This window comes from Nicotiana attenuata, unplaced genomic scaffold, assembly GCF_001879085.1.
Source record: "Nicotiana attenuata strain UT unplaced genomic scaffold, NIATTr2, whole genome shotgun sequence".
Lineage (NCBI taxonomy): Eukaryota > Viridiplantae > Streptophyta > Magnoliopsida > Solanales > Solanaceae > Nicotiana > Nicotiana attenuata.
Genome location: NW_017671053.1, coordinates 120,440 through 136,061, shown reverse-complemented (window position 1 = coordinate 136,061; position 15,622 = coordinate 120,440). Strand labels below are relative to the sequence as shown.

Genomic DNA, 15,622 nt, shown 5'->3' with positions numbered 1-15,622 from the left:
GGGTATACGTACGCGTAACCCGTTTCAAGATAATTTTTAAATTAAAAGCGGTGAAAGAGGCAAAAGCACATAGGTTCTAAAATAAGTAACTAGACAATTTAATAAGCCAAGTATAATCAAAGCGACCTTGCTAGAACCACGGAACTCGGGAATGCCTAACACCTTCTCCCGAGTGAACAGAATTCCTTACCGGATTTCTGTGTTCGCAGACATATACAGAGTCAACCCTTTCCTCGATTCGGGATTTAAACCGGTGACTTGGGACACCATAAATCTCCCACATGGCGACTCTGATTTTAATATAAATAATCCCGTTTCGATTGTCCTTTAATTGAAAAAACTCCCTTCTATACCCTTCCGGGGGTGTAGGAAAAAAGGAGGTGTGACAATTACGAGGAAAACCCAGCTGTACCAATAGTGCCAGAGGCTGCTCTCTATGATTGGGCACAACCCACTGCTGAAAACCTGTCCACAGCGATTGTAGTCCCACAGATACAAGCTGAGTCGTTCCAAATCACGTATAACATGCTGCAATTGTTGCAGAACAAGGGACTATTTTCGGGTCACAAGTTGAAGATCCTCAGCAGCACTTGAAGAATTTTCTGTCTATCTGCAAAACTCAAAGGCGGCGCAACGTAACTCCGGAAGCAATCAAGCTGTTATTGTTTCCATTCTCAGTGACAGGATCTGCCCAGACTTGGCTAAACTCACTTTCCATAAATTCTATAACAACTTGGGATGAGTTAGTCAAGCAATTCCATAACAAGTTCCACACACCCAACAAAACTGCTCAACAGATTAATGAAATCTTGAGCTTTAAAAAGAAACCAACGGAGACACTGCATGAGACATGGGAGCGTTTTAAAGGAATGTTGGTTATATGTCCGCACCATGGTATTCCAAATATGATGTTGGGGTAGCGGTTTTACATGGGGTTGTCAGATAGTGTGAAGAACATTGTTGATGCTTCAGCTGGTGGAGCATTTCTGAACAAAACATGGAGAGACGGCCAGAGTCTGCTTGACAAGATGGCACAGAATTCGGGATGGACATCCAGGAATGCACCTATCGCTCCAGTGGTGCACTCAGTGCCTTTCGATCCATCCAACTCTATGGCTGAAAATATGGCCACCTTATTGACACAGATGAGTATACTCACTAAAAAGGTGGAAGAGTCAGGGCAGAAGCAACAGGTACATATCGTGGATACTACCAATGGGGGTTTGTGCACATCTTGCATCAATCAACCAATTGGTAACCAGTGGAATGCAGAACCTGATCATCATCATTATCCTGAAGACATGAACTATGTGTCTAATTATGGTGGCTAGAGGCAGGGTGGTCAGATTTGGGGCCAGCAGAATCAGCAGTACAGGCCAGCCCAGCCACAGTTCAACACTGGGAACATAGGAGGTATGAGGCCCCCCAACAATATGGCTCCTTACCCAAGGCCACATGGATACAATAATCAGAATCAGCAGCAGGAGTATCACCCTCCTCAGTAGCAGCATGGTGGAAGGCAGGAAGATGGGTTTGCTAGACTTGAAGCAATGATGCAGCAGGTTATTGGGTCTAATGCTAAAATTAATGAGAGAGTAGATGCACATGATGCAGCGATCAAGAATATTGAAGTGCAGGTGGGCCAAATTTCGATGTCTCTGAACAATCGTCCTCATGGGACACTACCTGCAGACACACAGATAAATCCAAAAGATCAAGGCCCAAAGCAGCTAATGGCAGTGAGTCTACGCAATGGCAAAGATCTGGATGTAGAGCAAGAAAGGGCTCGAGAGAATAGACAGGCTGAGACACTCATACCAATGCCCATTGAGCTGGATGAGCCAACGAAACTGACAGAGGTGACAGTCCAGCCTGCTCAGGAAGAAAATAGCACTCAGCGTGAGACCGAGAAAGAAGCTGAAACAGTCCAGGAACCAGTAGTTGATGTAGCAGCTGATAAAGATCAATCCCAATTGATTGGGAAGAAGAGACCTCCTGCACCCTTCCCTCAGAGGCTGGCTAAGTACCAAAAGGAGGAGCAATACAAGAAGTTCTTTGAAATGCTGAAACAAATCCAGGTAAACATACCATTGATTGAAGCTTTGAAGGAGATGCCTGGGTATGCAAAAATGATGAAGGACTTGATGTCCCGGAAGTTTGATTTCCAAGACATGGCCACAATTACTCTTACTCAGACCTGTAGTGCAGTAGTGACTAGACCAATTGCAGAAAAGCTGTCTGACCCAGGGAGCTTTGCAATTCCATGCACCATTGGTAATTTTGCTTTTGCTAAAGCACTGTGTGATCCAGGAGCCAGCATCAATCTTAGGCCCCTAGAGATTTATAAGAGGTTGGGCATTGGAAGAGCTAGACCCACCTCTAGGTTGTTGCAGCTGGCTGACAGGACTGTGAAACGACCATCTGGTATCCTGGATGATGTGCTGACTCAGGTAGGGAAATTTGTGTTCGCTGCAAATTTTGTGATCTTAGACTGCAAAGTGGATGAAGAGATTCCCATAATTTTGGGAAGACCATTCTTGGCCACGGGGAGAGCTCTAATTGATTGTGAGACTAGGGAGCTCAAGATGAGATTGAACGACGAAGAAATAACATTCAATGTGCAGAAATATATGAGGTGACCAAGTGAACTCGCCAATTGCTCTCTTATAGATGTTGTGGATGTAATTGTAGAGACTAATGATGAAATGCTGACTATTGAGGACCCCTTTGTTGCATGTTTGATGAATTTGGATGAGGTAAATAGAGAGGATCTGGTGGAATGGGTGTTGGCGTTAGAGGGTAGAGGGTTCTGGGATAAAACTCTAGAATTTGAGCCCTTGCACTTGGAAAATAGAGAAACTCCCCCAGCCAAGCCATCCATCGAAGAACTACCAAAGCTTGAGTTAAAGCCACTGCTCGCCCATCTCAGGTATGAGTTCCTTAGACCTGACTCCACATTACCTGTTATTATCTCATCTAGTTTGTTAGATGTGCAGGCATAACAACTATTGCAAGTACTTAAGGACACTACTAGAAAATGAGCCTATTGCAACAGCCCTAAAACCGTTGCAACAGAGAGAAAAACCGTTGCCATAGAGATATTGGAACGGTTTAGCAACCGTTACATACGCTGCCGTGCCAGTAGATCTAAAGTAACGGTTCTTGCAACGGTTACCTAAACCGTCGCTTAAGGTATATCTATCGCAACGGTTGTTCCGCTGCCTGAAGCAACGAGTATTGCTTTCCAGTTGTAACGGTTAAGAACCGTTGCCATATAGCCTATAGAAACGGTTGGCAGCCGTTACCATATAATATGTTGCAACGGTTATGTAAGCTATTGCAACGTTTATTTACAAATATTCTAACGGGTTCATTACGCTACTTTAACGGTTTTATTTCTTTTGCAACGGTTTTAACTACCTATTGTGTCAGTTTGTTGCATATTTTAGAACGATTTGTAAGACCTAATGGAACGGTTTTCAATACCTATTGGAACGGTTCTTGTAGACTATCTTGGAACGATTTGCCATCCTATTGGAACGGTTTGTAAGACCTATTGGAACGGTTCTATTAGGCTATTAGATCCCTGGCAGTAAATGAATATTTAAATATATAAAATTTGTAACAACCTGAAATTTATATAACATTACATTGATAAAACACTTCATAATCTATATTATCTCCATAAAACCAAAATATTTAACCCAATCACATAAGTTTTACATCGACACTTACTCCATAAAACCAAAATATTTTAACCCAATAATTACATAATATAAGTTTTACATCAATACTTCAAGAGTTAGTTCAAATGTTGATAACAAAAGATTCCTAGAACATGGACAACAATTCAAAGTTCTTAAGTAAGGTCTAGATCTTCACAATCTCCATCTTCCCTTTCTTCAATTGCTCCACCTACAAAAGAGGATAAATAAAGTCATTATCCTTCATTAGTTGGTTTATCATTATAAGAATGGGTATGGTCCATAAACAATACATAAAGCACAAAGTTTTCAAATGTACTAGAATATTTACTGCGGCTAGACAACATCTAGGTCCATAAACAATGCATGAAGCACAAAGTCTTCATTCAACTACTTCAGATTTAGACTAAGGAATAAAGTTAGTGATTTTGAGGTCAATTGTGTTCAATCCAATTCTTCAAATACCCAAAGCTCTTTGCTTGTTGTTAATGCTTTCTCAGCAACACTTTTAGTGCTTTTTTATTTGAGCTATAAATATAGTCTTTTTGGGTACTAGCCAATTTTTTAGAATGGCTAATGGTAAACAAAATACGAGTTCAGCAGATAAACTTGTGATAGGTGCAGCTGTAGGTGCATCTCTCCTAGTTATGCAACTTTCTGGTACCCAATAGTCATAGAGTACATTCCTGGGATAGTCATGTTGTCATATTAAATAACCTGCATTTTGTGTATAGTTTTATGTACCAGTTAATTTACGCATCTTCAACAAAGAAGATGGTCAATTTTGGGAGTGAAATTTCATTGCTGAGAGCAGAAATAGGTGTATGAACACTAATTTTGATTGTGCGGAAGGATGAACATATTAATAGTTTATTTCTAAATCTGGAAAATCACACAATAGTTACAACTTGAGCTTGATATCTTTAAAACCTCTACATGTGTTTCTGTAAAAGGAAAGAGATTGCAGGCCAGCAGCGTGAGTATTCACTCTAGAGTCGTGTGAAAATTTCCTCCAATTCGGTCTTTTCATTCAACTCTGTCCAGCAGTCTTTCTTACAGAAAAATATGGGTAAAACCAGGAGAAAAATAAAGGAATAGTCTCACAGGCCTCTAGTATCAACATCTACAATTGACTGGAATTACCTGCAATTAGTCTCATGAGTTCCTGGTGTGCTGCGGCTAGACAGCAGAAGGCTATGAAGATCTTCCCTAGGCCAACTGCGGGATCACTTTATTTGCTTTTTTCTTAAGTTAAAAAGTGATGTTTGATTTATTTATCTTCAGACAGCTATACAATTTTTACAATATACTAGATCATATGCCATATATAAAGCCTGATGTATGTCAACAACAACATGAAGAGCACTGTTTTTACAGTGTAGATTTGCATCCAAGATTTAACAGAAAAGGCAAATTTTGCATCCTTTTGAAGAATGCCCTTATAAATCTATCTTGGGACCAATGTAACAAAGGGAAAACGAGAGAAGAGTAAACCGAAGCCCAACTATAGCTAGTTGACAGAAGCCTCCAATCTAGAGAGTCTACTATGAGAATTTAGAAAGAAAAGAAAACCAGCCAGCCACACAAAGAAAACAAAGCCTTCAATCTAGAGAGTCTACTATAACTGAAACGTAGTTGACTGATTAATTGATTTAGGTTCCAAAGATACAAAAACCAGCCAGCCACACAATAGATGTTGCTTTTGCCAATCAATAGATGGCTTTGTACAGAAAACCAAGATAAAGAGGAAGAAAGGAAGAAACAAACAAAGGAGAAGAAGAATAAAGGAAGAAACAAACAAAGATAGACGTACTGACCTTGATTATTACTCCCAGTAGATAGGCGATTTATTAGTTGCACAACAGCTTGTTGGGCAGAGGAAGCTTCTCCAGGTGAACGAGCATTGAAACCTAGCATGTTGGGATCAACCCGTAAATCTGGATTCAGATGCTTAAGTTGTGAAATGATTTTAACTGCAACTTGTAGTTCCATGGCATCTTTTTGTGCATTGAACTTTTCCTGCAATCTTTGCTGTGTCCTTTCTTCCATTTCCTCCAATTTTTGCTGCATCACCTCATCATTAGAACTTGAGGGTCCCAAATCTCCCACTTTTCTTTTTAAGGAAGTCTTGGTAACCCCACGTCCATACAATCTTAGGCGACCTGGATGCTCAGGTCCCATGACTGATGCAAATGCATCAACTGGTTGACTACCATCTTCACCTTCTTGTGTTGATTGTAGTCTTTCCATTTCACCCTACAAGACCAAATTGAGTCATTATTAAATCAGAAAGTATATGACACTGAGTCAATAACTAAGAACGGACAAATGATAACAACAAACTTTAAATTAATAACTCGTACAATTTTATTAAGAGTATCTGCATACGAGGCCTTGTATACTCGATCAACTTTTCTTTTTCTCGTAGCCACAAATAGGTCCTTGCTTGATAGAGGCTCACAAGTTTCTTTCTTTTTTTCCTGATTATAAAAAAAGTGGTATAAAAATATATTGGACTAAAGTTAATAAGTTCATATTTAAAAGAATAATAATAAGAAAAAAAAATATATCAAACCTCGCGTATTCGAGCAAAACTTTGTTTGCCAGCAGTGTGTGGATATTTTAACTTTTTGCGATTCTCGGTATTGGTTTGGGACATTTTCTGCAAATCGGCCAATAAATACAAAGTTGTCAAGTTCAGTTGTCCCAACAAATTCAAATGAAGCTTAAATTTTGCACTAGGTTATGTAACCTAAATGCATTTGATGTATAGAAATAATAAAGTGATTTCTAATTAAACATAAACCAGACATTCTCAGCAAATCATAGGACAGTACTTAGTTTTACCTTGTAGGCATCAGAGTTCCAATAATTAAGAAGATCCCTAAATTGAGATTCAGGAACATCAACCGGCCTTTTCTCCATTCGAAGCTCGTCATTCTCATATGGTTTATAATGGTCGTTAAATAGTTGATTCTTATACTTTCTCCAAGCATTCTGAATTGAATCAAAAACCCACCTTTTTGCAGCATCAGGAATATCATATTTTCCCTACAAAATTAATTTGGTACAGTTAGGTTACTATGAAAATATGAAATATCTACACAGAATATTGCGAACTTCAACCTTGATATATATCCACATATCTTCTTTTGTTTGAAGTTTTCTCCAATTAAACACATTAAGAGGACAAAAGGCGGCATTCCTTGCCAATGTGCCGAGGAAGCTACCCAACTCTGCTACAACATCACCAGTAGGACCTATGGGTTGATTGTTCTCGTTTAGCACAATTAGTTTGCGCTCTTTCCTACCATGAACACTTGGCATCAAAGTTTTTCCTCTTTTTCTTTTTTCGTCAGAAGGACCTGCATTAATATTAAGTAAGAATAATCACCATATATCACGTCCATATTGTTTGCTAATTTAACGAAATAAATTTTATATGTTCTTGCCTTGTTCCTCGGATTGTTTGTTTGTTTCATGATTGGAAGAATCCTCAAATTATTCCTGTATCGTTTGTGAAGAACGAGTGGTGGAATCCAGTGGCAGTTGCTGCAATTGTTCACCTACTGCTTGTGATTCAAGAGAGGTAGAGTTCAGTGACTTTTGTTGCACATGTTCATGTACATTTTGTGTTGGAGAAGCAGAAGGCTGAGGCAGTTGCAACAATTGTTCTTGCACTTGAACTCCTAATTGCGGAAGTTGTTTTTCAATTAAATTCAGATGATGCTTGTCATTTGTCCTTGTAGATTGACCAATTCTTTTTGTTTTCGATGATGAAACTTTTTGGTTCAGCAAAGATGCAAGTGATCCGGCTGCAATGCAATTTTTAGCTTTTTTGTTTTTACTTGAGTGCCCTTCCTAATTCATGACTATTCAAATTCCTGTCAAATATTATGAAAAGGGAAGAAGTTCTAAGAACCAACAATGTATACAACAACACACAGCAGGAGTAGGAGAAGTTTCGAGAATAATTTTGACCATCTGCCCCAAGAGGAGAGCAATTTAACAATGGTAATACTGTCAAAATGGACAATCTCACCTAGGTGCACAACTGCTCCAACATGGTAGAACATGAATTTTTCAGTTAAAGGTATATTGGACAATTACAAATCACACAGAGAGCTAGACAAAGACAAAACAGCAAAACATTACATTGATAATGTTCACACACGAATCATTAATAATACAGGACATGCTCACACACGATCGACAATGCTGGAGGCTTTATCTATTGAAAACTGTGGGCAACTGGATAGAGAGGATACAAATATAAATAAGCTCTGGATTGGGCACGTTCAAGGAAAAAGCGAGGCATTCTGGAAGGAAATATCAATACTCCAACTTTATGTAGTATGTGAACTTCCAAAACATGTTAAGATTTCATGCACAAAGGCTACAACAAGAATCGGATGGAGGCTACAGGAAATGGAAGCAAAAAGCAGCAAAAACAAGTTAAACATGCAGCCTCAATGTGCTATATGCTTGATAGTAGCTATCACTAAGACATGATCACCTTAATAGTTAAACTAACATCTTACAGTAACCGTTAACTTACAACTAACGTACGTACGTTACGTAAGTTAAATTTAGTACCGTAACGGAACGAAAACCGTTTTCCCCNCAAGATGATTATAAATAAAACGGAAAAGTGTCTGATATATTCTTGTACTATGGTAAATTGTTTAAAATTGTCCCCTGTTATACTATTGGGCCATAAAAGTCCCTACCGTCCAACTATCCTAACAAATCTGCCCTTACTTTGACGGAAGTGCCACGTGGCATCCATCCTTGCCTCTTTTTAAATCTGGCCACGTGGCACTTCCTTCAAAATAAGGGCAGATTTGTTAGGATAGTTGGACGGTAGGGACTTTTATGACCCAATAGTATAACGGGGGATAATTTTAAACAATTTACCATAGTACAAGGATATATCAAACCCTTTTCCGTAAACAAAAATACTACCCCTAAATGCTACTCATACAACAAGTGGGATTCAGTTAGTTGAAAAATCAGAAAATAAATGATAAAATTGATTTTCAAAATTATGCAGAGGTCATGACTATACCCCACACACCCTATTATCACCCAACCAAAACAAACTCTTCACAATTGGCCTATTTGTCTCCCCTATATAATACTGACAACACATGCAAATCAGGAATTTTCCCTGTACCATTCATCTCCCTTTTCAAGAACCAATACAAAAATTAAACACTAGTAAAAATTATTCAAGAATCAAGAATGTCTTGCCCAGAAGCTGAATTTATAGTCAAAGATGTGATGAAAAAAGCAATGAAAAGAGAGCCCAGAAGCTTAGCCTCAGTGGGATGAGATTGCAGTTTCATGCTTGCTTTGTTAATATAATAGTAAAAATTTCAAGAATCCTTTTTTTTGCTGTATTTGAAAATCCTTGTTTTGGGTTAATTTTTGTATTATTTTTGTAGGGATGTGATGCTTCTTGTGCTGATCTTTTAATCATGGCTGCCAGAGATGCTGTTGTTCTGGTAACTTTATATTCTTATCTTTTAAACTTCCATTTCTAAAAAAAGGAAACACTTAGTTCGTACCTGCCAATATTCACTGATTGTGTCAACACCAATGATGCCAAGGTCTAAATCTCCTGATACCAACTTCCGAACAATGTCTTTTGGCCGTTGAAACCAAATCTGGATCGGATTAGATATATTAACAAAACTGCATTATGCAGAGGGAGTTTAAGCACATGTTCTGTTGGTTTCACAATAGAGCTAAGAGCATGCACACATCTCACTAAGACATGATCACCTTAATAGTTAAACTTACATCTCACAATAATTCAAGACAACTGGACAAAGCAAATGACAATACAAGTTCATCAAAACTAAAAATTTAATGAAAGCATGCACTACTGGGAGGAAAATTCAAGACAACTGGACAAAGAAAATGACGATACAAGTTCAGCAAATACAGCCTCAATGTGCTATAGGCTTGACAATAGCAACACTAGATGTTACAAGGATACTGAGCCACTTTGTGAAGAAGTAATCTGAGTTGTTTGGATCATAATTGGCTCTTATTTATGCTTCATATGGACAAATAAGCTGAAACACTTAGTTCGTACCTGCCAATATTCACTGATTGTGTCGACACCAATGATGCCAAGGTCTAAATCTCCTGATACCAACTTCCGAACAATGTCTTTTGGCCGTTGAAACCAAATCTGGACCAGATTAGATATATTAACAAACCTGCATTATGCAGAGGGAGTTAAACTAACATCTCACAGTACATTAACACACAAATATGAAAATAGGTCCACTTAGTACATGAGTTTGTATATGGTCCATTATAACACATTGGCTTAGCTTAATAGATAAAATTATTTGAACAAGGATAGATCATGAGGGTACGTTCTTTACAGGATCACTTACACTAACCATTTCCTTTATCACATAAGATTAGGAACTACTAGAAGTGAAGAAAGGGTCATAAAGATTAACTTCTTCAAGCTACTGTCATGAAATGCCTTATGGGTATATAAATAATTAAAATTATATAAACAAGAGTAATTATAAAATATTGATAAAAAATATTATTACTCACTCTAAAAAGAATATATTTAAAAGAATATAAGAAGTTTCTTCTTTAATCATCTGATTCCATCCAGTCCCAATCAGTATCATCAAACTCATTCTCCTCTTCCGATGTTTCTATAATTGTATCATGTGAATGTTGTGCATTAGATGGAATATCAAAGACATCAACGGGTACATCGTTTCTTGAGCATCCAAACTCAACATCAACATCAACTAATCCACTTAAGGAACCAACGTCATCATTAGGCTCCCTCCAAAATGCATCTTCAATATTGGGGCAATTCTCTTCATCTAAATCATATAAATCAACAGGGACTTTAATCCTTGCATAATAAACATCTTTATCAACAGGATCCTCCACATAAAAAACTTGATAAACTTGTGATGCTAACACAAAAGGGTCATCTGTACTACATAATTTCTTAAAGTACACACGGGTTAACCCATATTCATCTATTTCATTACGAAACCAGTCGCATCTAAATAGTACAACACTAAAACAACCCCAATAATCAATCTCAATGATATCCTGAATAGCTCCATAATAGATAACCTCACCATCGATGGGATTTTGGTCCCTAGAGCTAGCAAAGCTATCGGTTGTTGCCGATAAAGTCACTCCATTGTTTTGAGTCTTGCATCGGGAATCCCGTTCTATGGTATGAAATCGGTATCCATTAATGAAATATGCAGTATATCTTTTGGCGATCGCATTAGGCCCTTTAGCTAGCCATCTTATATAATTGGGCACTTCAATATTTTTAACTTTCTCAGCAAACCAATTGTTTTATTCCCGACTATGACTTCTTGCCCTTTCCCATGCATTTGATCTACTGCGATTACCAATTAAATTCTTATGTTCCCTGCAATCATGAATATTTCAAGATCAATTATATCATTAAAAAAATAACGTATAGAATAAGTGTTATATACTTTATCTTACTCGATAAACTTTTCCACTTGTTCATCTCCAGTATTGAATAGAGCATATTGATGTGCTTCATAACATAACTGTGGATCCATGAGAAAAGTATTTTTCTTCTTACTTCCAATTGGATGGCCTATAACAGGGAATATAGATGACAAATGTTGAGGGCAATCATCATCTACAATTGGGTATCTACTGAATCTTGTCTTCACGCTGTCATGTAGGTATCTTGAACAAAAAATCAAACACTCTTCTGCCAAAAATCCCTCTGCTATCGATGCTTCTGGAAAAGATCGATTGCGAACAAATGCCTTGTAATTACATAGGTTCCTCTCAGTGGGATACATCCAACGAAGATGAGCTGGACCCCCAAGCTTAATTTCATTCACCAAATGAATAGGCAAATGTGGCATTATATCGAAAAATGTTGGATGAAAAATCTTTTCAAGCTCACAATTTATTTCAACAATTTCGGAGTTCATTTTTTCAAGATCTCTTCGCCTTATGACCTACTACATATGGCTTTAAAAAAATTACCCAACCTAATCAAGGCCAATGAAACACTCTTGGGCAACGCCTTTCTAACAGCAACCTGGAGCGAGTAATGCATTATAAAATGAGCATCATGACTCTTGTACCCTGATATTTTCATCTCCTTCACTTGCACACGTTCTGAAATATTTGAAGCACAACCTTTTGGTAACTTGGCATTTTTTATGACGGTACAAAATATACTTTTCTGTTTTGGTTCCATGTAGAAACAAGCTTTAGCCAAACTCACTGATCCATCATCATCTTCTCTTGGTTGTAACTCCTCTCGTATCCCCATTTCTTTTAAGTCATAGCGAGCATTTACATGATCCTTTGACTTTTTTTCTATTTCCAATAAAGTCCCAAACAAACTGTCACATATATTTTTCTCGATGTGCATCACATCAAGATTGTGCCTCAATTTGTTATGCACCCAATATGGCAATTCAAAAAAAAATAGATCTTTTTTTCCACGGACCCTTGTTATCCCGAGGTCTTTTCTTTTTGCCCTTTCCAAAAACATTGTTGAATTCAAGCAGCTCTTGAAACACTTCTAAACCCGACAAAGGAGTGGGTGCAGGTCTATGTTCCTCCTTACCATCAAATGATTTCTTTTCTTTCCGCAAAGGATGATCATGCGGCAAAAATCTTCGATGGCCCATGTAAGACATCTTATGACTGTGTTTGAGATATAGAGAGCATGTGTCATAATTACAAGTGGGGCATGCCAACCTCCCCTTGGTGATCCATCCTGAAAGCATAGCTAATGCTGGAAAATCACTAATTGTCCACAACAAGGCTGCACGCATTTGAAATGTTTGCTTTGTCTCAGCATCATATGTTTCTATCCCAGTTTCCCATAGTTCCTTCAATTCTGCAATAAGTGGTTGTAAGTACACATCTATATCATTTCCTGGAGATGAAGGACCTGGAATGATCATTGACAACATGATATATTCTGGCTTCATGCAAATCCATGGTGATAAATTATAGTTCATTAACATGACAGGCCACGTGCTATGAGAAATGCTCATGGTTCGAAATGGGTTGAAACCATCACTTGAAAGACCCAACCTAACATTGCGTGGATCTTTAGAGAAGTCAGGATGTAGAGACTCAAAATCCTTCCATGCTTCTCCATTAGCGGGATGCCTCAAATTCCCATCATTAGGTCGTTCATTAGCATGCCATCTCATTGCAATAGCTGTTTCAAGACACATGAATATCCTCTGAAGCCTAGGCTTCAAGGGAAAGTACCTTAAAACCTTTGCAGGAACTTTAGAACTTGTATTAGTCCAGGCACGATTAGAACGTTTCCATCTAGAAGACCCACAAACAGAGCAATTATCGGCCTTTGCATTGTCATTCCAAAATAGCATGCAATAATTAGGGCATGCATGTATTTTTTCGTAATGAAGACCCAAATCTTTTATCATATTTTTAGCCTTGTTGAAAGACTCTGGCAGCTTAGCAAGGGGAAATGCCTCTTTTAACAACTCTAACAAGTCTGAAAAGGCTACATTACTCAACCCATGCAAAGACTTAAACAAGTACAACCGGATGGTGAAACTCAATTTACTGAATTTTTCACACTCTGGATATAATTCTTGTTTCCCTTCCTCTAATAATTTAAAAAATCTCTTAGCATCTTCAGATAAAGCCTTTCTCATCCCTTCTTCTTGTACCGGCTCACCTTCTATATTTCTAAATGTGTCGTGAAGTAATCCATCAATATCATCATGCATGTTAGAACCTTCATCATTATTGCTTTGATGAGGTGTAATTCTAGAGGAAAATCCTTCACCATGGAAAACCCATTCGGTGTAACCATCAATAAAGCCATTAACGACCAAGTGATCCTCCACCAGATTTCTATAATGCCAATTGCGATTAATTCACTTTTGGCAAGGACATAATATTTCATTTCCTTGTGAAGCTCGTTCAAATGCCTTAGCAAGAAAATCATTTACTCCACATATATACTCATCCGTCCATCTTAGGAGATGCATCCAACTTTTATCTACTTTATCCATGAAATTCCTATACGACAAAAGTAATCAACAAAATTAACTTAATAAACCAAGGTACATACTAATTTGACATTGACCAAAACTTAAAGGGGATGAAGTCAAAGAGTTACAAATAGTAAAGCAGTTTTTACATTGAGAAAGAATGATAAAACCATTAGAGAACAGATTTGTAATCTAATAGTACCTTAAAATTCTAAGCTCTTAAAGACAATAGAAGCAACATACTGGATTAGTCTTTTGCTCTGTTTCAAATGTTTTCTGTTCCTAGGTTCTTATGTTGCTCTATTAGAAACTCACCGGATTCAATGCTTTTAGGTTCTTTCCTATATCTTACTATTAAGGTCCCTGATCATATCTTTCCTAATCTTCCATTTAATTTACTCCTATAAACTTTACATTGTAGCCCTTTCTAAACTTGTAAATTAGATTCCAACTCCACTACCTTAATAAATCAATCTTTTCTAATCTTATATATTGTCTGTTTTAAATTATATTTCTTAATTTTAATCCTCATCCTCTTCCTCTCTTTGTGGTGGAACTCAAATTTAATATGAATGAGCTTATGCCTGAAGGCGCTTTGAAGGAGCATGTTCCTGATTTTTTCAAAATTTGGATGAATTACAAAATTTGGATGAATCCACTATCCCCTTATTTATTTTTGTTGGTGATGGAAATCTTTAGCAGAATGTTGTTAAAAGCTGAAAAGTTAGGATGGATTAGAGGATTGAAAATTAGAAAAAATTGAAGGGGAAGAACTGTATGTCTCACACATACTCTATGCTGATGATACATTGATATTATGTGAAGCTGAAAAAGAGCAACTCTTACACCTCAGAGGAGTACTACTAGCTTTTGAAGCTGTCTCAGGACTGAAAGTGAACTTGGCAAAGAGTAATGTGTTTAGTATTAATGTTGAGCATTGTATTGATGATCTGGCAAATGTTTTGGGTTGTAAAGTGGAGCAGCTACCAACCAACTATCTGGCCCTACCACTTTAGATATAAGATAACAAGTTTGGAACATATTAAGAAATAACATCAAAAATAGCTTCAAGGAAAACACGGGATGCTAAAGAATTGCAACGAGCAGAACGTTGAAATAGAATACATTTAAATTACATCGTTTTTACACCAATATCGTTTTTACATCGTTAAATTACATCGATTTTAGGAAAACATCATTTCTCCCATTTCCAATAACATTACCTGGTACTAAATAAAAGCTACTTCCGGCTTCAATTACATATACATATTTATTTGGAATGTTGTTTTTATTTTCCCCCAAAAGTTGATATTTCGCATATATGTGTGATGCTCCCTTCTTAATAGAGTGCTAGTTGAAGCAAACAGAAACTGAGAGGAAAGAACAAATACCCACTGGGCATACCAACGTAACAGAGAAAAGGAGAAAGAAATAAAATTACATCAAACCAAACTAATCAAATATTAAGAAACAATACTGAAATCAAAAAGCACAAGAAATAAACCAATATTGAAAGCCTAATTCTAACAACACCTAGGTGAAGATTTGGAATGAGATCAACATACCTCTCTGAATAATCAGAAGACATGCAACAATAATCTTCCTTTTTTAAGAACCTCCACAATCAAGAATCGGCTTGTTTCACGAAAACCTAGCTTCCTTTGGACATCATCTTCGAATTGACCATAAAGTAGATTTTGGAATTTGGGGATTTTGGTCTATCCTTGAGATGAATCTACAGGGAAAGTGAGGATTTTGAGATGAATCTACAGGTGAGCGTCTGTGAGAGAATTTTAGGATATGGATTTTGAGAGGATTTTGGGAGCGTCTGAATTTGGATTTTAGGTAAAGAGGATTTTGAGGAATGGA

The 15,622-nt window shown here is 37.4% G+C and overlaps 2 protein-coding genes across 2 annotated transcripts; both read right to left on the bottom strand.

Annotated features, from left to right (window-relative positions):
• Positions 1–1,894: 1,894 nt before the first annotated feature.
• Positions 1,895–7,096, bottom strand: LOC109205545. Its single transcript, XM_019368255.1, has 6 exons — positions 6,831–7,096; positions 6,552–6,755; positions 6,280–6,366; positions 6,068–6,184; positions 5,522–5,960; positions 1,895–1,953 (listed from the first exon to the last, which is right to left on the bottom strand). The coding sequence occupies exons 1-6, from the start codon at positions 7,029–7,031 to the stop codon at positions 1,895–1,897; spliced, it is 1,107 nt and encodes a 368-aa protein (XP_019223800.1). The 5' UTR covers positions 7,032–7,096.
• Positions 7,097–11,712: 4,616 nt separating this feature from the next.
• LOC109205544 lies at positions 11,713–13,486 on the bottom strand. The gene is made up of 2 exons (XM_019368254.1): positions 12,220–13,486; positions 11,713–12,086 (listed from the first exon to the last, which is right to left on the bottom strand). Exons 1-2 carry the CDS (start codon positions 13,484–13,486, stop codon positions 11,713–11,715), a joined length of 1,641 nt encoding a protein of 546 aa, XP_019223799.1.
• Positions 13,487–15,622: the final 2,136 nt, after the last annotated feature.